Raw genomic sequence first — 25,331 nt, 5'->3', positions numbered from 1 at the left:
GATAATTAGCTCATCTTACAAATGTTTAATTTCTTCCTCTGTGGTGTTTTTAGGGTTCGACAGTAACTGCTGTAATGGTGTGACGTCTAATAAGAGCCACAGCTCCTCTCCTCACAGTCACAAGCCCTGCCCCCCCGCCTCCGCCTCCACTCTGCCAGCGTCTGATATCAGCCTCAACGGGAGCCGCAGCCAACTGCCTCTCACCAGGTACCGAACCAAGGACCAAGGACCAAGGAAACCTCAATAACACATTTCAGTTCATTCATAAATAAATACACACCGAGAGCCCAAATACTGTAGATCTGATATGATGTCATCACAGGACAGAAGAGTTAGAGCTAATTTCGTCTCTATCTGAGTCACAATACATTTAATATCAGTCCTCACAGGTCAAATTGGCCCCGTCTGTTTTGACTGTTCCTTCTTTCCTTCCCTCCTTCCGTCTGTACTTCCTCCATCCCCCTTTTCTTCCCTCCTTCCTTCCTTCCCTCCTTCCTTCCTTCCTCCCTTCTGTCCTTTCCTCCCTTCCTCTTTTCCTTTCCTTCCTCTTTTCCTTTCCTTCCTTCCTCCCTTCCTCTTTTCCTTCCTTAGTTCCTCCATTCCTCCATCCCCCTTTCTCCCCTCCTTCTTTCCTTCCCTCCTTCCTTCCTTTCCTTCCTCCATTCCTTCTTTCCTCTGTCATTTCCTTCCTTACTCCCTTCCTCTTTTCCTTTCTCCCTCCCTCATACCTTCCTCCCTTCCCTCCTTCCTTCCTTCCTTCCTTCCTCCCTCCTTTCCTTCCTTCCTTGACTTGAGGGCAACAGGAGGGTTAAGGAAAATAAACCAATAATTTGCAAAAAAATCAAATAAATTTTAGTTTGTCTCATAGATTTATCTCCAACATGGCCGCTTGAAAGTGTTTTAAATCAGACAATACTGACAGTTTCTCCTTCCTCCTCCTCTTCCTGCTTCAGTAACGATGTGGACATGGAGGTCGACCACTTCACCAACGGAGTGACAGAATCATCCTCCAATGGTTTCCTCAACGGCAGCTCCAAACACACCGCCGAGCCCGACGACTGTGATGCAGACATGGGTGAGTTCAGTGTTTGTTCCATTGGCTTTAAAACACATTTGTGCTCTTTAATAATAAGTCTGTCGATTCTAGCAGCGTCTTTGACAGGAAGTTCTGCTTGTAGCCGGTTTGAAGCTCCGAGTCGCAGCTTAAAGTCGGCGCCAGGTTTTCTTTTTGGAGCCACGAGTTTCCTAAATGAGGACTGTTTGTTGTCTTTCATGCTCTGGAAACACACTTCACTACCTCATAGCCAAACTAATAGTGTTAACAGGGCAGATATAATAAAATAACATTAAACAACAGTCTGAATCAGGAGACGGGAAGAGCAGCAGGTGAGCCAGCAGACATCAAAGCTGCTATAAGTCTTCAAATCTTATTAACGGAGCCATTATTTTCTAAAAGCACACTTATTATTATTATTATTGGGCCTGAATTTAACGATCAAGACCATAATGACCAAAGAGAGGTGAAGGCTTTTTGATTGAGAGTCAGTTGGAGCATCTAGAGGCCTTCAGTGTCACTTTAAGGTATTTCCACATTAGCTCAGGATTCATTTGTGTTGTGGAGCTTTTCCACTGCACAGTTCCAGCTCTACTCGACTTGACTCGGTTTCTTTGCGTGTCCACTAGGGATAGTACCTGGTACATGCTACTATTTTAGTACCTGCTCTGCTGAGGATCCAAGCGAGCTGAGCCGATACTAAAATGTGACGTCATCAGACTGCCGGCCGCTGATTGGTCAGAAGAGTTGTTGCTGGAAGAGTCATGAGCCGTCCCACACAAGAATCAAACCCGCCATTTTTAAATACCAACAACAGCGTTACAGCGATTCATTTCTCTTCATTGCCTCCATGTCCTCCATTGTTTATGTGTTTGTATCGCGTATAAAACGAAGTCACGGCAGTTTCGCGGAGCCGTTGTTATGACAACCCCACCCACGTCGAGTACTATAGTAATAGAAAAGGTCGTTCCTGGTACCGAGTCGAGCCAAGTAGTGCTAGAAGTGTATAGTGGAAAAGCGATGATGAGTTTATTAGTTGCTGCTTGTTTTTGCTCTTTTCTAAAATCTAATGCGCTGTATGAGCTTAAGGATTTAAGGTTTATTCAGCTGTTCCTCTCATTATAATAAACCAGGTAAGCTTCTTCAGCTCAATACCTTTTTACTGTAAACCTATGATCGTATTCAGTCTCCATTTAAACCGTGTTCATTTTAACCTGCTGAACTCTGCAGAGGTGGAGTCCGCTCAGTCCAAGAGGCAGCTGTGCGGCGGCAGCCAGGCGGCCATCGAGAGAATGATCCACTTCGGCAGGGAGCTCCAGAGCATGAGCGAACACCTCCGCAGAGAGTGCGGCAAGAACTCGGCCAACAAGAAGATGCTAAAGGTAACGGCGGAGATCACAGAGCTTCTTTAACCCACGCTGACATTAACTAAAGATGTGTTAATACTCTTCACACTGAGCCGTAACACTGGAGCCAAAGTCATTCTCAGTACTGGAAAACTTAACTGAACTTTAGAGCCAATTAATAATAAAGGTTTTTATGTTTTCTTAGTGTGTGAGTGAAGTGGAAGTACATGATTATAAAGCCAGTTAGGAGTACTTATGTAAGGTTTAGAGGACTCGTGAGACACAGATTTAAAGTAAAGATGAATTAATGCTGCAACTAAACGACTATTTTCATTTCCGATTAATCAGAATCATCATTTTTTTGTCTTTTAAAACATCAGAAAACATTATCCAAGAACACAAAGTTGTCCTATAAATGCTCCAAAACTGTTTTTAATTCCTTTTATTTTAATGTAAAACCAAGAAAAGCAGCAATTTCTTACATTTAAGAGACTAAAACAATACAATCTTATTATATCTTAATTATAAACTGACTATTAACGGTTGCCAATCCATTTCCTTTTGATAAACTAATTGATTAAGAACATTTTATTGTCCCAGAGGAAAATAAGTCTTGGACAAACATCATTTCATTAACATTGTGATTAAAAAGTGCATCAAATTACTCAATATAAAAACTAGAAAATCAATAAATACTCTGAATTCTGAATAAGATGAATCAACTAATTGCTGCAGATTTAATTAACTGATTGAAGCAGAAGATGCTGCAGTAGGAAAAATATAAAGTATCTCCAGAGAAGATATGATGCAGCTGTTTTCCAACTCTGAGTCGGACTAAACATGACGAGCAAATTGACTGATGTGTGAAATCAGCAAAGTAAACCGACAACCTTGCGATGCTGAGATCTGATAGTGAACGTGAGTAGAAGTGAAAATGAAGTCATGTGATCATCATCTGTGTGTGTTTGTCTCCTGCAGGACGCCTTCAGCCTGCTCGCCTACTCGGACCCCTGGAGCAGCCCCGTCGGCTACCAGCTGGACTCCATTCAGAGAGAGCCGGTCTGCTCCACTCTCAACAGTGCAATATTAGGTGAGTCAGAGATGGGACCGAAGAACAATGCAGCACCGAGATGATGTCATGAAACCAAATCTGCAGATAACCGTAGATTTATGTGTAGAAAGGGTCAGTGATAAATAAGAGTTGGTAAGATGAGCAATTAAAACATATCTTTAAACTATTTTTAAAAGCAGCATCAGGTTTGTTAAAATGTACATTTAGTATTTTTGTTGGTTTTATATAATTTGAAATGACATTTGCACCATTTTTTAACCGAAAGTAAGACTGAATGCTCCTGAAAATGTCAAATGGTGTAATCATTTGGGGGAACTTGACCCTTTTTAACCCTCCTGTTGTCCTCGAGTCAAGGAAGGGAGGAAGGATGGAAGGGAGGAGGGAGGGTGGAAGGAAGGATGGAAGGGAGGAGGGAGGGTGGAAGGAAGGATGGAGGGAAGGAGGAAGGGGGGAAGGATGGAATGGAAGAAGGAAGGAAGGATGGTGTATTGAAGGGAGGGAAGGAAGGAAGGAAGGAAGGAAGGAAAGGAGGGAAGAGGGAGGGAAGGAAGGAAGGGAGGGAGGGGGAGGGGGGAAGGAAGGAAGGAAGGGAGGGGGAGGGAAGGAAGGAAGGAAAGTAGGGAGGGAGGAAGGAAGGAAGGGAAAAACAAGGAAGGAAGGAAGAAGGGGAGGAAGGAAAGAAAGGCTCCCTCTCCGGAATCGAATCCTGATTCCCCGTTACCCGTGGTCACCATGGTAGGCACAGAAAGTACCATCGAAAGTTGATAGGACAGAGATTCGAATGAGACGTCGCCGCCACGAGGGCCAGCGATCGGCTCGAGGTTATCTAGAGTCACCAAAGCGGCCGGGAAGGAAGGAAAGAAGGAACAGTCAAAACAGACTGGGTCAATTTGACCCGGGAGGACGACAGGAAGATTAAAGAAAACACTCTGGTTCTTTGTTGCTTTCAGTCCTGATGTTGTTCTCCCTCTTTCTTTCTTTCTTTCTTTCTTTCTTTCTTTCTTTCTTTCTTTCTTTCTTTCCTCCAGAGACTCACAACCTGCCGAAGCAGCCCCCCCTGGCTCAGGCCGTGGGCCAAGCCGCCCAGTGCCTCTCCATCATGGCACGGACTGGCAGCGGCTCCTGCGCTTTCGCCTCTGTGGACGATTACCTGCACTAGCCCCGTATAGACACACACACACACACACACACACACACACACACACACAGATACACACATATAATATATATCTCTCTCTACACACACACACTCTTTCTGAGGAGCGGTCCAGAAGCATCTCCTCCTCCCGCCTCCTCCATCAGTTGTAGTCCTTTTAGCCGAGGAGACGTTTCCTCTGCACGATTATACGTAGTAGAAAGTTTAACCACCTCACTCGCTTCCTGTTCAGCTTTTACAGAACCACACCAAACCACCAAAAGGATCCGAGTCGCTTCTGGACGGAGCCTCAGACACCGCCGAGACAGAGACACACACACACACACACACACACACATATATACATACATACACATTTAAAAAAGCAGACACACACTCAGCACCTCCCTTTCCATCGTAAATATTAAAATAACGCCTCCACCTTGGTTGGCCCGCAACGCCCGCCCCCCTGCCTCCCCCCACCCACACCCCCCCCAAGCCCCTCCCCCCGCCCCACCGAGGCTGCGTCTGCATCGCTCTGGCTGCCAGCGGGGGAGCCAGCCAAGAGTAGCCAACTTGAAAAAAACTTCGGAGAGAGCCGAACTTGCGTGGATCCAGAGCCCCCGCCATGAACCCCGCCACCGGGGTGGACAGTCTGGCAACCCCCCCTCATCCTCCTCCTCCTCCTCCTCTTCCTCCACCTCTCCTTGCCCCCCCCCCCCCCCCCCCCCCCCCCGCCGCCTCCGGTCAAAGAAAAATGTAAAAACAAAAAAAACAACAAAGAAAAAGACGAGAGACCGCCACGGCCGACCGCCCTTTAACGTGGTCCCTGTAAACCGGCTCACATATAAAACACACAAATGAGACAGAAACTGAGGCTCAAGCTCCAGCCGACCCCCCCCCTCCTTTCACTGAAACGCCCCCCCACCCCCTCCCCCTCCTCTCAAACTCACCCTTCACTGACTTCAGGACATTGGCGGAGATGACGTGTGTGACGCATGTGGACTCGGGACTTCACAGAAGCCAGAGAGTGAATCTACAGTCTCGACTCAACGTTCCCTCATTTTTAAACTTTTTCTTTTTCTTTTTCTTTGGTAAAGTAGGCGGGGGGTGGGTGGCGGGGGGTGGGGGGGTGGATTTATTGGGGGAGGGGGGTGCTTGGGGGGGTTGGGGAGGCGTGGATACCTGGCTCTTATTTTGTTTTGTTTTTTTGTTATTTCTAGTTTTTCCAGGTTTACGAGGCGCATGGTGCAGACGACAATGATGATTATTATTCTAATTCTAATTATTATTATTCTAATTATCATTCTATTAATTAATTAATGTTGCATTCACAGTTTTATTTGTTGAGCGCCAGCAGCAGCAAGATCGAGCTCCACCAACTTATTATTATTATTATTATTATTATTATTATTATTATTATTATCATTATTATTATAATAAAGGTCCCGATTCCACCGATTACCAGTGAGTGACAAGAGTGTGTACATGTTAACGTTTATATATGAATTTAACAAAAATGGAATTATATCAATAGAGCGAGATATTTAGTTATCAAATGAAAAGGAAATTGAAAAAAAGCGACAAAAAAGAAAAAAAAGAAAAAAAAAGCAATCCTTTAGTTCTTTGTACTGACGCACCAGTGACCGCTGGAGCGTGCTGGTTGTTTCCCAGTCTCTCTACACTTCTTCTTCTTCTTCTTTTTATTTTTAATGTTTTCTCTCCCCCACTTTTATTGACTTCAGGGTTCCTACACAGGTGGAAAAATGACGATGATGATAAATAAATTTGACCGTTTTTTTTTTTTTTTTTTTTCGGGTCAGTCGTTGAAACACTGAGTTTTAAAACTTTCACACATCGTGGTACTTTGATGAGTTTATCGACGTCAAAACTGAAAAAGATCCTCACAAAAAAAAAAAAAAAAACACTTCCTGGACAAAGTCTGGAGCTTCTGTAGAAAAATGGAAACCCTGTTGAGGAACCCTGCGATGGTCCTTGATCCCTCTTTTTACTCGTTAACCCCCCTCCTCCCTCCAACCCCCCTCCTCCTCCCCCTCCCCCTCCCCCGAGCTGCACAGCAGGTTTGATGCAAACATTGTTAATCTTTATTTTCATATCGATGTCTCTATGCTAAACCCTTAAAAACCCGCAAAGAACTCAGGAGCCTAAAAAAAAAAAAAGTCCCTTTGTTCCTCCGTTTCGGTTTAGAGTAGCGGAGTCCAACCAAGCGGCAGTGACTGACCCCCCCCCAGCTGACCCCCCCCCCCCAGGCCTCGACCACAAGTTTGGGTTTCCTTTTTTCTTTTTTCTTTCTTTCTTTCTTTTGTGTTTGTTAGGAGTGGCACATCGACGGGCTTTTCAGACCCGAACTCGGAAAACAGAAAACCGAGCCGGTATAAAGCAAACTGTGCATTTCATTTAAAGTCGAACTGAAATTTAAACTCACTTTTTTTGTGTAAGAAAATAAACTATAATACTGCAGATATCAGACTTCTTTTTTTTTCTTTTTATTTATTTTTTGCTTAAATTGCCTTTTTTGAGTTGATGTTTCCTTTTGGCGGCAGTTGAGTGACATCTGAGAGTCGGCGTGACTACGAGACACAACGTCTACTTCCTGGCTTTAAATCACACCACCGAGCTTTAAAACTTGTTCCCCTCTTTATTCCCTCTTTTTAACAAGCATGACGTCACCGATCATATGACGATTGACGATGATTGACTATTGAAGGCATGATTAACGATCGGTGCCTAATTTACTCTCAGAACTAAAATACTCTGATATAAAACCAAATATTTAAATACTCTCTTGAATCGGCACCCTACTTTACATTTGGAGATGTTTCTGTTGGAGTAGCATGTCCCTATTTTAAATCCTTAATTATTAACCAGTTTGCTGCCCCCTGGTGGTCTTTAGTAACCTCTATTGGATGACTTGACTTCTAATTTCCTTCCTATGATGTTACTTTTCATTCATATTTAATAAACAGTAAAATATGAAGGGCTCAATAAACAGATGGAGACTCAACTACTGGTTCCCCAAACTTCCCCAAGTAGGTTTCACTCTGCAGATTTTAGTTGGGTTTTTTTTTTTTAGGAGGGGTCGGCTCTCGGACTCTGCTGAGGGTCGAAATGTTACCAGAATTACTTTGAGCTCTATTTACAGTAACGAAGCTTGATTCTGACTGACTGTCTGCTTGGAAAACTCAGGTGCCACAAAGTGTGTTGCAGCGTCGGCCGCAGTATAGAGAGAGAAAAACCAAATCTGGCAGCATCCTTGGTTTGTCCTTTAAAGATCCCCTCTAGATATGTTTTAAAAAAAGACTCTTCTTGGAGCCGAAATGTGTCTCTGATTTAGTTTTTCCCGCAAAAATAAAAGTATGATTACAAAGTTTAAATTCTTAAAATGACTTCAACTCCTTTTTCTCTAATTACAAAAACCCCCAAATCTATGAATATGCAAATATATTTCAGGAGTTTAACTAATTTAATCTCCTTCTTCAATGTAAAGTCTATTCTCAGAGTTTTCACATCATATTTCTGCACATTGGACCAGAATCGGCTTCCGAACTAGTTGTAATGTCACAAATCCAGCTCGTCGTCTCGTCCCCTAAAATCTAAACTTTCAATAAGCTCAGAGAAACTTCAAGTAGAATTGAAGGAAGAAGAAACTGATTTCTTTTTTGGTGTGTGGGGGCTTTAAGGTGACCTGCTTGTGTTGCTTTTGATAATAATCTTTAAACTATTTTTATTTGCTGCCCCTCTCAAAAAAAAAAGACTCTTCTTGGAGCCGAAATTGTGTGTCTGATTAGTCTGATTACAAAGTTTAAATTCTTAAAATGGCTTCAACTCCTTTTCTCTCATTACAAAACCCCCAAAATCTATGAATATGCAAATATATTTCAGGAGTTTAACTGTCTCCTTCTTCAATGTAAAGTCTATTCTCAGAGTTTGTGCACTAGTGGAGGCTTCAAGATTTCCAGAATTGGCTTCCGAACTAGCTGTAAAGGCACAAATCCAGCTCGTCATCTCGTCCCCTAAAATCAAACCTTTCAATGAGCTCAGAGAAACTTCAAGTGGAACTGAAAGAAGAAGATAAACTGATTTATTTTGGTGTGGGTGGGGGCTTTAAGGTGACCTGCCTGTGTTGCTTTTGATAATGATCTTTTTTATTTGCTGCCCCTCTCAAGAAAAATACAACTCTGACTAAAATGAGCACACGAGTCAAACACCAGGAGCCGCTGACTCTTAGTTCGACTTTTAATGGAAGTCAAATACGTTGCTAGTTTTGTTTTAAAGCTTTTTTTTACCAAATTGAATCTTACTTCTACTTTAGCTGCCGTTTAAATAAATAGTGTTGAGGTATGAAAAGCCCCTCGAGCCTGCCGGTCTCTTAACTAACTAACCCCCTAACCCATCGATCATTTCATTCATGTTTACCAGATCCTCCGTCTCTTCTTGCCTCTTAACTTTTCTTAGTGCTCAAAAAGCATCGACGGGGGAAAATAAATAAATAAAATAATAATTTAAAAAAAAAAAAACTTAAAAAATAAACTTTCAGTATTGTCAACTGCACTGTGGCTACCACATCTACAAATACACAAATACAAAGAACCAAATATTTTTAGGAAGACGACGTCGTAGCTGTGTTTTTGGAACCTGTGTCTTCATGCAGAGAAACGGGGATGCCGAGGCTTTATGCTAAAACACACATCCATTTTTTTTTTTTTTTTTAATATCCCACATTTTTCCCCCCAGGGGTCCGGAGTTGACATTTCTCCTCACGGTGGAACCAAGCTTTTTTCTGTACCTTTTTGTTTCATTTCATTTTTCTTTTTTTTTTTTTTAAATTGGATCGCAAGCAGTCACGGCATCGTTTAGAAAAACTTCTTAGACAAAGTGTCTGTTGTCTCTCTTTTATGAGTAAAGGTCTGAAACCTATGCATGCCATAGTAAAGTGGTGGTAAGATCAAGTTAGATGTCTCTCTTATTTTATTCCTTTTGGTTTTTTTTTGTTTCTTCTTCTTCTTCTTCTTCTTTTTTAGCCAGTTCACGGTGTGTGTGTATAAGGAAGATGTCAACCAGTAAGTTGTCCACTGCTGACTGTGTGTCCATTTGGAGAACAAAAAAAAAAAAAAAAATGTGCAATTTGTGTGAGGGTGAAAAAAAAAAAAGAAAAAAAGATTTATATTAAAAATGATAAATGATGATGATAGCTCTTGTGTGGATGGTGCATGACGCCTGGAGCTCAACGTGTCCTGCTGAGTTCAGTTTAATCCTAAATGACGTTGACGTGTTGTCCAAAGATAATCCTCCTAAAGTATGTATTTATTATTTTGAACACATTCACACACACACACACACACACACACACACATGCACACAGATATGAAACATGAAGGGGGGAAAAAGTCCACCTTAAAACAATGTTCTTTCTGGGTCTATAAGTTTTTATAAATACCGAGGCCAAACACAGGTAATAGTTATTTTCATTACTGATTAATATGTTGGTGAGAAAATAGTGAAATATGCTCATTATAACTTTATTTTCAATCCAGAGTCCAATTTGTGACGCCCTTAAATTAAAACCCCCACAAAAAACTGGCTTTTTTGAGGCCGAAATTCATAATTGTGTGTTAAAGAAACAAGTTATGTTTTATATTTTATTTTAATTATATATATCATATCCTGATATTTGCTTATTCTTACCAAAATATGTACTGAAAAGGAGATTTAGCAGTTTAAACTCAACATATCAGTGCTGTCAGGTGGACAAACTAAGTAAATAACTGTACATATATTTGGTGTGGAGGTTGATGGAGAGGTGTCAGAACTCAAAAACATTGAGATTATTGATTTAAATTAATCAATTGAGCATTAATAATGATTATCAATTACATCCAGATGTTTCCAGCCACTTCAGTTCAGAGTTCAGAGCTTTATTTTCCCTCGAGGGGAAATTAGGTTTGCAGTGAAAGTAACAAAAAACAACTAACACAACGACCATGAATAGATGAATAAACAGTGACATACAACACAACCAAACTTGATAAGAACAATTTTAATCCGAATAAAAAATAAGAAATGATGTTTTTAGGGGTTGAACAGGTTAACTGTGTTGATGCACGTAGGACAAAAGAAAATGTGAACCCATTTGTTGGTGCTCGAGGTTTAAATCTCCGTCCAGATGGCAGAAGAATGAATTCCTCCAGAAGTGGATGATCAGAGCTGGACAGGATTGACCGTGCTTTCTTTAAGACAAGCCTGTCAAAGATCTCTGAGAGAGAGAGAGAGCTGCTGCAGGACGATTACCTGACTGGCTTCTTTCACAGTTTTTGCAGATGATTCTTCCTTGCAGAAAGAAGGAAAGGAGGGAGGAAAAGAGGGAGGAGGGAGGAAAGGAAAAAAGGAAGGAAAGGAGGGAGAGAGGAAAGAAGGAGGGAGGAAGGAAGGGAGGAAAGGAAGGTAGGAAAGAAGGACAGAGGAAAGAAAGAGAGAAGGAGGGAGGGAGGAAAGAAGGAAGGGAGGGAGGAAAGGAGGGAGGAAGGAAGGAAGGAAGGAGGGAGGGAAGAAGGAAGGGAGGACAGAATACGGAAGGAAAGAAGGAGGGAGGGAGGAAAGGAAAAAGGAAGGAAGGGAGGAAAGAAGGACATTTTTGTTCTTTATTAACAAGTTTCCATAAAACGAAATTAAGCAAAACATTAAAATGGACTCAATAAAAGCTTTATAAAAGAAAAGAAAAGAATAATAAAAGAATTTAATCTGTGCAGAAAGTCTAATCTCTGCAGGCCCTTTCTGCAGATTGTTGAAGTGTTGAGATCATGTGTCAGGTTTTTATCTATCACTGTCCCCAAATTCTTATAGGAAGCAACCGTCTCCACAGCTGTACTCTTGATTTTATAAAGTTCAGTGGAGTCTGAAAGCAGAGACAGTGGAGTTAAAGTGTGAAAGTGATCCAGGTTCAGGCTTCAGTCTTCCTTCCTTCCTGCAGACTGGTTTTACATCACTGAAAATGTTCTTTTCAATCACACTTTATATTATTTACTGGAAATATCTGGATGTAATTCATCACTGACAAAGTGCTGAGTCGACTATTCGATAGAAAACCATCTCACCACAGAGTCTATTTGCAGTAAAGCTGTCAGGAGGGTGGAAATGGGTTTTTTTGGTGTGTTTTTAAGAAGATTTAAAAGAACATATGTGAAGGAAAAAGTATTTATTAATGGTCATTTTTACAGAAAACAAAGAACAACTTGTTTGATTTACAGATTTCAGCTCATTTATCTGAACAGTGTATTTACATGTCGGGTCCCTCCGCGGGTCTGAATCTTCTTTTTGAGGCATTTTAACTCTGCCAGATTTATAACGGCTCTTTTCCACTGCAGGAATTTAACAAAACTAATATAATCTCTTCTCCATCGGCTTTGAGGAAGACTTCTGGGACTCATTTTATTCTAGATGTGATACTAATGCAGAAGTTTCAAACCCTACGTACATCTGGGCCGCCTCGGATCATACTCCTGAAGAATAAAAATGAGATTCCAACTCAGTGTGTCTCTTTCAAAAACTTGCATTTTATTTATTTTCTTGGCATTAATGGGCTTCCATACTTAAAACAATGCATTAAATAAAAGGTGAGGGATTTAATTTGGTGGTGAGTTGGATCAATCATAAATATAAGCAGGTTTGGGAGGCTTTGTGAAGTTGTTTTATGGGCCAACAGTTTGAGACTACAGCACTGATAATACCAGTTTAATGGTTTGTGACTGGCGATTAGTGGTGGGAAACAGCAAAAAGGTTCGAACCCACCAGTTGGCTGTGTGGAGTTTGCATATTTCTCCAAAAACATGAAGGTTTGGTTACTTGGTGATGGTAAATTGCCCGTAGTTAACCTTGTGATGGACTGCTGACCTGCCCAGATTGGCTCCCGGCCCTCTGCAACCCTCTAGAGCAGGCATGTCCGAACTATTCCATAAAGGTCCATTATGTGGCTGCAGGTTTTCACTCCAACGAAGCAGGAGCACAACAGGCTTAACTCATTTAATCGGCTGAACTCAGCCTTCAAACAGTTAATTGGTCAAATGTTGTGCTCTTCATTGCTTGGAACCAAAAACCTGCAGGCATACAGCTCCTTTATGGAACAGTTTGGACATGCCTGCTGTAAAGAATAAGCAGTATAGAAAAATTGATGAAATATAGAAACCAGTCCATCCAGGAAAATGTATAATTACAGCACAATGGACGTGAATAAATACGACTATTCATTGGTAGCAGTTTTTAAATCTTTTACTTTCTTTTGCTTAGAAATCTTCCTGCAACAAATGACCACATAAAACACTGCAAACTGCATTGATGCTTTTGAGAACAACTGAAAACTCAGCAAAATCCTGAATGACTGAGAAACATAAAGGATCAACATGTAACACAGTGGAGCAAACTGATACTCTACAAAAAGGCTTTAAGAAACAACTGGATTTTCAGTTTTAAAGTCTTTAAAGTTGTATTTCATAAACAGGAATCAATACAAATATCAGCTCCACATCTTCTACCATCAGCCCCTCAAATGACGGCAATGAAGTGTTGTGTCCTGCTGTCTCCTTTTAATGATGTGTGCCACAAACCTACCACTATGTAGAATATACTGGAAACATAAAACACAACCTTAGAACAGTCAGATTATGAGAAGTCTCAGCGAACAGGTTGTTCAGTTTCCTAAAGTGGAAAAGAGCTTTTTATAAAACAGGATTTTTACTGTGACCCTCAGATGCACATTTTCCTCCTCAATCTCTTTAATGACGTGAGGGATTCAGTTTGATGTAAGTGTGTCCTGGCTCAGAGTTTTTGACGCTCAGTCCTGACTGGTGTCCATGTAAAGCCAGAGTGAGCGGCTGCTGCTCAGTCCACTGCAGAGGAGCTCCGCTGGCCCGGGTCGGGTGGAGGCTTTTCGAGACTTCCGGTCAGGAGGAAGGAAGCTGCTGCTTGTGGAGCCACCTTTTCTTCAACTTCTCGGCTTTGGCTTTTTCCTTAGAGGCTGTAAGATCAAACGGAAGATATGAGAGAGCGATTAGTGATGCTCGATTGAAACATAAATGTGTCTGTGGCTAAAAACAATGGCATAAAAAAACCAATGCAGTTTCTAAATAACCTCAGATGTGTCTTGTTACCCATCAGCCAACATATGTAGGGTCACAAAGAGCCTCGAAAATCCTGCAAACTGTCCTGAGACAATTTTTTAACTCCCAGCTACCTTTTCTGTTTAGATTAGCAAACAAAAACAGGTTAAAACTAAACTCATGCATACACAGAACTACTCTCCAGAGACTTAAATCATGATCGCTGGTTGAAATTCAGACTGAAAGCTGTTAATGTAGCCGTCGTCTCCGCAGTGAGAGTCCACTGGACAGCGGACACCTCAGCGGGACGAGGCGGCACGTCACTGTAGCAAAGCTCAAATTGAGGCAGATCATTGTCTGAATAGACTACTGCCACAGAGTGTAGCCTGCAGGGGTTTTATTCACATTAAATAGTCATACCAACCAGCTTTAATTAATGGCCTTCCGACTTTTAGTTCTTATCTTTCTATCAGTTATTCTAAAGCACAATATACCTGAACATTACACCCACATGTGCTTGTTGAACAGACTTTGGACACACACACACACCCAACCACCACCTGAAAGGTAATGACAGATTATATAAATCCAGTATCCACAGTCAAACTTACCCCAGTCTTTCTTAACGAACTGCACTGCTGCACTTTTATTCCTGCCCTTCTTGTTCTGGAGGGAGAGCAGCTCGTTACCTAAAAGCAAAGAGACACACAAAGAGTTAATACATTAAATAACGTTGGACGATTGGTTAAATATTCAGAATGAAAGCTGTTAATGTAGCCGTCGTCTCCGCAGCGAGAGTCCACTGGACAGCGGACACCTCAGCGGGACGAGGCGGCACGTCAATGTAGCAAAGCTCAAATTGAGGCAGATCATTGTCTGAATAGACTACTGCCACAGAGTGTAGCCTGCAGGGGTTTTATTATATTAAACATTGAGAACAAACAACTTTAACAGAAGAAGGTTAAAGTTTCTGCAAAAGTGCAAAAACAATATATTTTTCTTTTTGTAAATAAATTCCATTAAAAAGGAAAAAAAACAAACAATGTAAGTCCATCTCTTTATACTCCTTCTAGAGATGTAACTCTACTAATTTCTCACAAATATGTAGTTTCATGTTTAAAAAGGCTCAGTAATTTCTATATCAATCAGTCTATATTTGTATAGCACTTTTTATACAGTTTAGTGCAATTCAGTGAAATAAAAACTAGATCAAATATATGTAGAAAAAAATAAAATTGATGAGGGAATAAAATAAATTAAATAGGAATATAACACAATACAATATATAATCATTAAAATAAAGTCAATAACGTTTCAAAATCTTAATCCAAACACAAGAGGCTATAAGTTTATGTTTAAAATATCAATACTTCCATCATAAAAATCGATGAGTGGAAACTAAAACAAGTGCAGTGACTTTAAAAAATAGTTGTAATGCACATTTCCGCCGGCAGGGGTCAGTAGCGGCATTTCAGACTGTTGGTTATACGGAGTCCTGTTATTTCATACACCGCCACCAGAGGTCTCCACTCAAATTCACTAAAGGTTTACTAACTGAAGTTTCAAGTTTCCTCATCACCCTGGAAGTACAACTGGCTCCAAACCCGGGTTATCATAGTTTTGACATTTTCATTAGTTTTTCATTTTTATTTAGTTTTTCTTTTCTTTTTTTTTAAATTTCTGCTTAGTTTTAGTGAGTTTAACAAGTGATTAAGTAGTTTTTATTTAGTTTTAGTCTTAGTTTTTTAGGTATTAGGAGGAAAGCATTGATTAGTAGAAGCTGTCAAGGATGAAATAATGCTGACACTGAGGTCAAATGTGGTCTCCCTATTTTGGTACTAGCCCGTTATCTCAAGAAGTCAAACTGAACACAATAAAAATGGAGAAAATGAAAAGAAAAACTAAAACTAAGCTGATTTTGTCTGCAATTCATTATAATTTTAGTTTTGCATTGTTCATTGTAGTTTTTATTTAGTTTTCATTCATTTCTCTTTTTTTTCAAATTTCAGTTAACTCAATTATTTCTTCACTGCTAGTTTTAGTTTTAGTGAACTATAATAACCCTGCTCCAAACTAGTTGTGATGTCATAAATCCTTCAGGTGCATCCAGGTTTAAGGTGAGCTCAGAGAGATTTTCAAAATAAACTCTGCACATTAATTATTCTGCTTTCTGTGGTTTATTCTCTTTCTTTAGTTGTGACATTTAAGTTTTTAGCAAATGTTACTGAAACAGGACATCTAACTCTAATTGGGGACTATTTTCAGCAGCGGATGAATCCACATGTGCAGCTCTGTAGTTCTGTATTTAAACTGTGTGCAGATCTGTAGACCGAAACTGTTGATCACAATATAAACCTGTATGATTATTACATTATCTGAGACAGTCCTGTGTTTCTATGTTCAGTATGTCTATGTCATTTAAGGAAATTTTGAAATGAAACAACACAATGAGGATAATCACGCCTGAATCCTGCAGCAGATTTTGATAAAATTTCAATGTACTATCCAAGAGTTGTGAACTTTGATTATATGTGTTAGTTTTCCTTGTAGTATTTCCTCCTCAATGTTAATCTAGATCAGATTAGATGTCTCTTAAATCAAATACTATTATCTAGGAAGCCTCATTCCACCGTCGTTCTCTTACTTGTGGTCCGGCAGCTTCCTGGTCCGTACAGTCTGGACTTGATGAAGTCTTCGGCCATCTGCTGCTGGAAGGAGGCCGCCGATCGCTCTGTCGCTGTCGTCACTGTGTAGTTTCCCTTAAGACTGACAGACGGGAACCAAAGACACAAAACGTTAATACATTAAATAAAGTTGGACGACTGGTTGAAATTCAGACTGAAAGCTGTTAATGTAGCCGTCGTCTCCGCAGTGAGAGTCCACTGGACAGCGGACACCTCAGCGGGACGAGGCGGCACGTCACTGTAGCAAAGCTCAAATTGAGGCAGATCATTGTCTGAATAGACTACTGCCACAGAGTGTAGCCTGCAGGGGTTTTATTCACATTAAATACTCATACCAACCAGCTTTAATTAACGGCCTTCCAACTTTTGGTTCTTATCTTTCTATCAGTTATTCTAAAGCACAATATACCTGAACATTACACCTATATGTGCTTGTTGAACATGTTTAAAGTAGAGAGTTGTTCAAGTAGCATTAAAATTCACCTTCATTGGAGCTAAAAGTGCTTGAACCAAACACTGGAAAATAGCCTCAGACCAAAAGTGCACACGAGTGTCCACAATCTTTTGGCCACATAATGAAATTTACTCTATTTACTCATAAACCTATGAAGTCCAACAAGGTAGGAAACATAAACAGGCAGAGACTTGACTGTTGATAGTTAATCTTCAGGTTGTAAAACCCTTAAAAGAAACTATACATTTAAAACAGGGCTGCAACTAACCATTATTTTCATTATCAATTGATCTTTTTGATTAACCACTGATCGTTCTTCACCTTTCAACAGTCAAAAATGTAAGAATGTTCAATTTACTACAATATAAGACAAAGAAAAAAGCAATTATTAATTTGTTGTAGCATCTCACCAGCTTCCTCAGTGAAAGCTCAGCAAAATGCTAGTAAGTGGGCTTCAAAGTAAGTTTTTCTTTTTAAATTTTGTTAAAATATTCACAAGATTAAGAATGAACTTGAACTAGATTTGGGCATATTTTGCACCAAGGAAAGAACGTTTATTTACATACTTTCTAGTATGTGCCAATTTCTTTTTCTTCTTCTCATCTTCTCCCTCCATTTCCTCTTCGTCCTCCTGCTGCTCCTCATCTTCATCTGAGTGAAATAAAAACAGCAGCCATGTTTGTAGTTCTGGACAACAGCATCAGCTAAAAGTTTTAAACCCCAACAAAAGGACAAAAAGTTTATTTACCTCCATCTTCAGACTCTTTCTGCTTCCTGTAACGCAGAATGAAAGAGTGAGTTTGTGTTCACTGAGTGGAGACGGAGGAGAAAATGTTGCAGAATGAGTCCAACAAGTAAACTTACTTTAAAGGAGCCGAATCAATTTCCTCCAAAACTTCAGCCGGTAGGAGTTTCCTTTTCTGTGGGAAACAGCAGAAAAAAAGTCAGTCAATTTGGATTGTTTGAAAATGGAAGAATTATTTGTAGATTCCAGCTTCTATAATCTGAAAATGTGCTGCTTTTCTTGTCGCACGTTGGCCTCTGGGACATTTTACAACTGTTATCTGATGTACTGCACATAATACTCTTAATGAAGGAAACAATCAACACATTAATCAATAATGAAAATAACTATTAGACTTTGTGCAACTGTGCGGACACCTGAACTTAAATTCCAAATGTCTGGAATCGCTGATTAAATGGGCAGAAATTACAATAACTTCAATGTTAGATATTGATCTACTCAAAGTGGTTACTAAAAGTCCAACTGAGACTGCAATAGCCCGTTGATGGTTGAAATAAGTGAAAGCAGTTTTGTTATCATTATGTTGTGGCAATGAACAACACCAAACTAATATATGGACTGAGATGTAACACAGTAACCAGGACGCCTTTAAAACAGTCTTACTACATGTTATAATAGACACAAACAAACCTTCTGTTCTTGAAACAGCTCCTGTTTCTTCCTTCTCTTCTCTTTCAGCAGCTCCTTCTCTCTGCAAACGTGAAAAATACTTTGTTAGCTTCATTGATGAGACGCAAACACATGAAATGTTATCTCATATGAGTTTTATCCCAGTTTAAAAGGGACAGATTTCTATTGTTTCAGTCTGACTTTAACTAGCAGGCAGGTGTCTATATGAACAGTAGAAGAGGTTTTCCTCTCTGTGATAATTCCTCTTGTTCATACTGACGATTAAAATATATTCAAATGTGCTCTCAATGTAAAGTGATTAAGGACAAAATCCACAGCGTGTCCACCCAATCTTTTAAAAGTAGATGATCAGTCTTTTTTTGCATCAAATTCCCTCTCAGTGTTTCTTTATTGAGCTGTGATGGAAGTATAGTAACAAAAAGAGAGACTTTGGTACTAGAAACGCTGTAACGTTGAAACAGACTTGATTTGACATATGTTGGACGACTGAAGGTTCAGATAAACTTTTAAGTAACACAGGAGGACTATGAATTCTGTCCCCCATTACTTACATTGTAAGTACATTATGAAGGGATCTTCTAATTAATCAGTATGAACAGGATGAATGATTACAGCAAGAAAAACCAGTTAACATTTTCATTTAAGTTCCTGACTGTTGTTTTTGAGACAGACTTGAAACATTTTGAACCTGTCCTCTAATGTTAAATGTTTGTGACTTTGAGGCAGAAGTCATTTTTTTTCTCAGAAAATACTGTCAGACACGAAGTTGCAGGTCTAAAAAAATATGAATTAACAAATTCTGAATTATTGGGAGACACTATTTATATCGGCATTGATATATTCCCTCAAAACAGCGCCTAATTACAAAGCAAATGTCGACAGTTGTAGACAGCAGGCGGTGTTGTAGACCATTTTTAGTTACTCATTACATTATTTTGTAATATAAAGAGCTGTTCAAGGCTCAAAAAGCATGCCGATAAGAAGAATGCTACCGTATAAATCAGAATATATGATGAGTAACTCGTTACATTGGATTTGTTCCTTCTTTCTTTCATTATCACAAACACACCTGAACTCAGAGTATTTTAAATGGAGTTTGGTTAGTGTCGTCGTCGTCTACCTTCTTGCAGTGTCGAGCGCTTCTTTCATGCTCCGTAAAGCTACAGCTTTGGAGTCCTCAAATGTTACCTCTTCTGGCGCTTCATCGTCGCTGGAATCGAGCGCTAAACTAAACTTCTCCATTGTTGTTTCGCTATCTACCACGTTTAACGACGACTCTTCTTCCCCACGTTGTGTCTTCACCACCATGCTGGATAGCGACGTCCGGAAGTGGTCACTCCGCGCAGGCGCAGCACGCCGCCATCTAGTGGCAGAAAGGAAGAATCACACCCAAAAAGAAATAAAGCAATATTCTCTATTTTTCTGTTACTGAATTATTTATTGACTATTTTATATGACAACGATTATTTATCATAATATTTTAAAGACATTTTTTTTAGTACACTTAGTGATTCTCATTTTTGCTGCTATTTTTGGAATGCTGCTGAACCAAGTTTTGTTGTATTGTTTTATCAGTACAATGACAATAAAGTATATATTCTATTCTATTCTATTCTATTATGTTCTATAAAAAGAAGTACTATATTATAAGAGCTCTTATACGTTCATGAAGAAATGGAAAACTAAGAAATGTGTAAGTTATATGCATACTACAATATATAGCAACAGTGTAAATTATAAGGCGGGGAAATGGGATCTGTAAATGTAGTACAGATTTATTGCTTTCTTCGTCAGATAAGTTAAACAATTAGTAGCCTGTATGTTGACAGTTAATAATTGAATAGAAAAAGAGATACATGCACTGGAGCTTCAATGTCCCGCATTAGTCAATGTCGCACATTACCCTAATCCACTTTATCCAAGCTTTTATTTTGAAACCCAGAACCGGAAACCTTTGCCAGTGTGAGGGTCGCTTGTCTGCAGCAGGTGCGGCCCGTTATCAACAACAATTACAACCGGACCGGTTAACAGGACTCCGGTATATCCAGACGCCATGCACCGGTTCTTCCTAATGCTCCTGGCCGTGGCCGGGGCTTCTGCTCTCGGCCTCCACAGGTTGGATGTCTCCCTCCCGGCCGCCGGGCCCTGCCTCGCCCCGCTGCAGTGGGAGGGCAGGTGGGTGCTGTACGATCACAGCACCGGGAGGAACAACCGAGCCGCCGTCTCCTATGACAGCCAGAACCAGAGGATCCGAGTCCTGCAGCAGAACAAGAAACATACGCCGTGCCAGAGGTGAGAGTACCGGGCCTGTGTCTGCACGTTACACCCAGATTTACTGTGGTGAAATAAATAATAAATAATGATGCTGGAGGAAACAACAACAACAACAACAACAACAACAACAACAACAACAACATGGTTCCACTTTCTAACAAACCCTTTATCAAGACTTTATAAAGGCATTACTAATGGTTACTAAGTCATTCACAAATGCTTTCTGGATCCTTTATAAGCCATTACTGAGAATCTGCCAAATTGTCCAGTTGACAGATTGGAGGTGAAGGTGACCACTTAGCCTACTTTCTGGAAAACGGCCAAAAAATCAAAATATTAGCAAATCATTAAGCATTTAGTAATTGGCAATATTTATAATTACATTATTAACAAGAATAAAGAATAGAAAACAGCCACATTATTTTTCCACAATCCAGAAGGTTCCAAAATGTGTTTTTATTATGGCTTATATCTCATAAATTATTTCCTTAAAGCCTTTATTAAGTATTTATATAGGAAGTAGAGCTGCAGTGATTAATCGATTGAGGGAAAATGAGTCGCTAAGTATTTTTACAATTGATTAATATTTTTTCTCATTGTCAAACATTGGCTGCTTGCATCTTCTCAGTTATTAATCTTTGAAACTTTTGTGTGTCTCACAAAACTGAATATCTTTGGATTTTTGACTTTTGATCAGACAAAACAAGACCTTTGAAGATATCAGCTTGGGCTCTAAGAAATTGGAGAGTGGTTATATTTTCCAATACGTCAACTGGATGTAATTTTCAGTAATGTCTTATAAAATATTCATACAGCATTTATAAATGTTTAACAACCATTAATAAAGCATTTATAAACTCTTTATAAAGGGTGCCCTCTTGAAAAGTTCAACCCTTATTATTATTGTTGTCGTTGTATTTGATATAATGTTGAGTATTTTACATATATATTAGATTTTATTTATAGCACCATTTACATTTTAAGTAAGAACAAATACATACTATAAAATGTAATAATTGACTGTAATAGCTTGTAATATCCCTGCAGTACTCTGTTAGCTACACACTGAGGTGTCTTGGCTGCAGCAGAGTTGCTGAATAAACAAACAGAGTCTCTGCCAGGACTGAGTTCAGAAATAATCTCTGACTGGTAAACAACAACAAATCCTGTTGATAGCCTTTGATTTGTTGGTTTGGAGTTTGTGGCTTTAGTTCTGCGTCACGTTTTACACAACACAAAGTACAATATACTATATTGTACTATATTATACTATACTATACCATACTACACTATACTATACTGTACTATACTGTGCTGTATTACGCTGTATACTATACTGTACTGTACTGTACTGTACTGTATTGTACTATACTATACTGCATTGCACTTTACTATACTGTACTATACTATACTCTACTATACTATGCTATGCTATGCAGTACTATACTGTACTGTATTGTACTATACTATAATGTACTGTACTATAATATACTATACTATACTGTACTGTATTGTCCTATATACTGTACTGTACTGTACTATATTATTCTGCATTGCACTGTACTACACTGTACTATACTCTACTATACTATGCTATGCTATGCTCTGCAGTACTATACTGTACTGTATTGTACTATACTATAATGTACTGTACTATAATATACTATACTATACTGTACTGTATTGTCCTATATACTGTACTGTACTGTACTATATTATTCTGCATTGCACTTTACTACACTGTACTATACTCTACTATACTATGCTATGCTATGCTCTGCAGTACTATACTGTACTGTATTGTACTATACTATAATGTACTGTACTGTACTATAATATACTATACTATACTGTACTGTATTGTACTATATTATTCTGCATTGCACTGTACTACACTGTACTATGCTATGCTTTGCTATGCTGTACTATACTGTACTGTACTGTACTATATTGTACTTCAATGTACTATATACAGAATATGTGATATATATCACCCTCTTTGCTTTATTGCCTTCTCTCCATCTGCTTCAGGTTCTTTGAATACATCTACTTGTACCAGAGTATGGTGATGTTCCAGATTAACCAGAAGACCAAGGAGTGCTCAAAGATCGCTCTGACAGATGCCTGGGATCCCTTCGACATTCCAAACAACTCCACCTTTGAGGACCAGTACATCATCGGAGGCCCCGGAGACAACGTGGAGGTTCAGGAGTGGTCAGACAGGAAGCCGGCACGCCAACGTAAGTCTGTCTTTTAATGCAATGGCTTTGTGCATGGAGGTATGTTTTTTATGTGCTAATATACTAAGACGTAGACTAGAGCTGCAAGGATTAGTCAATTCATTTATTAGTTATTAGGAGATAAATTAATCAATAAATAATTTTGAGTAATTTTTTAAGAAGAAAATGTCCAAATTATCTGATTCTAGCATCTCAGATGTGAATATTTTCTGGCTTCTGTGGTCTTCTATGACAGTAACCTTGGAGTTTGGGAAACGTTGTCATCTCAGCACAATTTTCTGCATTTTATACACCAAACAACTGATCAATTAATCAATTAATTAATTCCAGTCAAGGCTGGATAACCAGCACTGGTTTGGCATGTGCACATTTTGTGGCACTTAATTTGTGGTAATTTAGTTCATTAATATAAAATTAAATGGAGAATGCCTTATGTGCATTTTATCTCATCTTAAGGCCCTGTTTTACAGTGAGACCATGTGTAAAAAAAAACTACTTTACAATGTATTCTGGTTGGTTGATATCACGCTCACATGGTGTTTATTCTTTAGAAATGTACATTTAATCAATTAATGAGCTTATTAAGTTCACTTTAAGTTCACATGTTAATCCTGCGCTCCTTCCAGCGAGGTCCCCTCTCTTAATACCGGACATGTTTTATCAGATTTCAGCTAGTTTAAAGAGCAGCTGATGGAGTAAAACCCCTTCAGTTTTTCTGTAATATATCAGCGTTAATGTTACATTCGTCTCTCCACTAGATGAGACCTGGGTTGGTATTTACACACTGAAGGACTGCTACCCAGTGCAGGAGACCTACACCAGGAACAGCAGTGTCACCACCTCCACCCGCTTCTTCAACCTCCAACTCGGCATCAGCGACCCCAACGTCTTCACCCCGCCCAGCACCTGTCAATCAGCCCGGCCTGAGAGAATGGCCGAGTCCGACTGCTGAAGCCTCAGCAACCCCTTACCCTATGACCTTAGATACTCAACAGGAGTCTACTGATTATCTTTTGTACAGCTGTTTTTATTAATTTGCTGCTAATGTGCTAAAACTGGTAGTCATCAGGACCAATAAGTCCTGTTTACTGCAAATTAACAAACTAGATTACAGCTAATGGTACCAACTGGTTGTATTGGGTTTATTAAATGACTCTCTAGATGCTAAAAAATGTTGTTGGGGCTGGGAGGGGTTTTTTTGCAACCATTTGATAATCTTTAATCTCCAAGCTGCCAACTAGCTAGGTCACAATAATTTGAGGTCAAAGTTTTAGGTTATTTCAGACCCACTCAGATTTTTCTCAGACATGCAGGGATCTCTTTTAGTTAATAGTTGTGGTTGTTTAGAAAAAATCAAGAATGTCCACATAACAGCTGGAATAAATTTGTCGCTACAGTGTCAGGATAGCTTATATTTAAACATTTTCACTATTGAGCAATTAAGCAACTTCCAGAAAATCCATAAAATACTGAGATCGCATTGGCCCTGGTGTCTTGTAGCAGTGATAAATCTAACAGACTGCACAAAAGTAGCCCTGCAGGCAGTGAGAAATGACATGAGTGTTCAAAACCATCATCTGGTAATGAGTTCAAAAACCACTGAAGCTCTCCTCACATGATTGAAAAAAGTTTCTAAGCCTATATTTAATTCCTGCCTTTTGTCTGCAGCACAAGTTAAGAGCACAGAACTTCCATTCAATCATTCTACATACTATATTTGTAAGAATACCGTCCAGTTTACCATCAAAATATACAGAACACTGTGCATGCAGACAATCAAAGCTTAACTCATAGATTCATAGATCTTGAAATATACTCTGAACACCATTTCCACATTTTTCAGCTGTCACCAGATCACAAACTGATCAACAAACTATTGATCATACAGCCTGATAAGCGCTCGGACAATTCATTAAACACAGTATGAGCTGTCTCACGTGTTTCTGGGCAAAACTACAAAATACCAACCACCTTTTTAAAATCAAGAGGCTCTGACAAGATCACTACATGCTAACAGCTAATTCTGCATTCTGAACTGAGACGTTTCTTTCTTAGGATATTGAACATTCGCCGCCCATTAAATGTGATTTTGACATAATTTCGTCCTCATGTGCATCACCTAATAAGCTTTTTAAAATTGATTTTATTTTATTGATCGATAAATATGTATTTTTCAGTCACTTCATAGATGGAAATTTGTTCTCATTGGTCCAAAATTCACATATTTAGTCTGAGAGTAACCTAGTGAAGATGTTTTATGGTTGCCTTCACTGAACCAAGAATGTTCATCGAAGTTTCAGATCTGTCTAAAACGCCCTGAAAAGACAAACTATACGACAAACCTCCTCCACCTCTGGGTTCTGGCAGGGTGTTTATATAGTCTTTGCCCATTTGACTTGAAAGCAGCATCCGTATATCTTTCTGGTTTGATCAGGCAGTGAATAAAATGGCATGGAGTGATATTACAGACTAAACTGAATCTTGCTTTACTTGTTATTAGAAGCCGATGAAGGTCCAGTCAAAGTTT

The 25,331-nt window shown here is 39.4% G+C and overlaps 3 protein-coding genes across 3 annotated transcripts in view; 2 read left to right on the top strand and 1 right to left on the bottom strand.

The window, feature by feature from the left end:
• The window catches only part of ranbp9 (RAN binding protein 9), a 42,519-nt gene extending 37,560 nt beyond the window's left edge, over positions 1 to 4,959 (top strand). Inside the window, exons 10-14 of the mRNA XM_053330833.1 lie at positions 54 to 207; positions 954 to 1,075; positions 2,285 to 2,436; positions 3,379 to 3,490; positions 4,501 to 4,959. Coding sequence (XP_053186808.1) covers positions 54 to 207; positions 954 to 1,075; positions 2,285 to 2,436; positions 3,379 to 3,490; positions 4,501 to 4,631 — 671 coding nt within the window. The 3' untranslated portion in view covers positions 4,632 to 4,959. The remainder of the gene's footprint in view (positions 1 to 53; positions 208 to 953; positions 1,076 to 2,284; positions 2,437 to 3,378; positions 3,491 to 4,500) is intronic.
• Positions 4,960 to 12,980: 8,021 nt separating this feature from the next.
• nol7 (nucleolar protein 7) lies at positions 12,981 to 19,843 on the bottom strand. Its single transcript, XM_053330469.1, has 8 exons — positions 19,411 to 19,843; positions 18,291 to 18,351; positions 17,720 to 17,775; positions 17,604 to 17,629; positions 17,422 to 17,506; positions 16,362 to 16,483; positions 14,329 to 14,406; positions 12,981 to 13,635 (listed from the first exon to the last, which is right to left on the bottom strand). Exons 1-8 carry the CDS (start codon positions 19,596 to 19,598, stop codon positions 13,562 to 13,564), a joined length of 690 nt encoding a protein of 229 aa, XP_053186444.1. The 5' UTR covers positions 19,599 to 19,843; the 3' UTR covers positions 12,981 to 13,561.
• Positions 19,844 to 20,117: 274 nt separating this feature from the next.
• On the top strand, positions 20,118 to 24,965 carry epdr1 (ependymin related 1). The gene is made up of 3 exons (XM_053330470.1): positions 20,118 to 20,582; positions 22,596 to 22,804; positions 23,563 to 24,965. Exons 1-3 carry the CDS (start codon positions 20,344 to 20,346, stop codon positions 23,754 to 23,756), a joined length of 642 nt encoding a protein of 213 aa, XP_053186445.1. The 5' UTR covers positions 20,118 to 20,343; the 3' UTR covers positions 23,757 to 24,965.
• Positions 24,966 to 25,331: the final 366 nt, after the last annotated feature.

This window comes from Scomber japonicus, chromosome 12 (assembly GCF_027409825.1).
Source record: "Scomber japonicus isolate fScoJap1 chromosome 12, fScoJap1.pri, whole genome shotgun sequence".
NCBI lineage: Eukaryota > Metazoa > Chordata > Actinopteri > Scombriformes > Scombridae > Scomber > Scomber japonicus.
The sequence above is the reverse complement of the archived record's forward strand: the minus strand, read 5'-3'. Positions and strand labels throughout refer to the sequence as shown.

Bases quoted from the DNA above. Each gene is read 5' to 3' on its own strand.
- nol7 (XM_053330469.1), bottom strand. From the start codon at position 19,598: ATGGTGGTGAAGACACAACGTGGGGAAGAAGAGTCGTCGTTAAACGTG. The intron at 18,352-19,410 runs GTAGACGACGAC...TCACGTTTGCAG, and splicing joins GCGCTCGACACTGCAAGAAG to AGAGAAGGAGCTGCTGAAAG. The intron at 17,776-18,290 runs GTTTGTTTGTGT...TGTTTCCCACAG, and splicing joins AGCTGTTTCAAGAACAGAAG to AAAAGGAAACTCCTACCGGC.
- epdr1 (XM_053330470.1), top strand. From the start codon at position 20,344: ATGCACCGGTTCTTCCTAATGCTCCTGGCCGTGGCCGGGGCTTCTGCT. The intron at 20,583-22,595 runs GTGAGAGTACCG...CATCTGCTTCAG, and splicing joins AAACATACGCCGTGCCAGAG to GTTCTTTGAATACATCTACT. The intron at 22,805-23,562 runs GTAAGTCTGTCT...TCTCTCCACTAG, and splicing joins CAGGAAGCCGGCACGCCAAC to ATGAGACCTGGGTTGGTATT.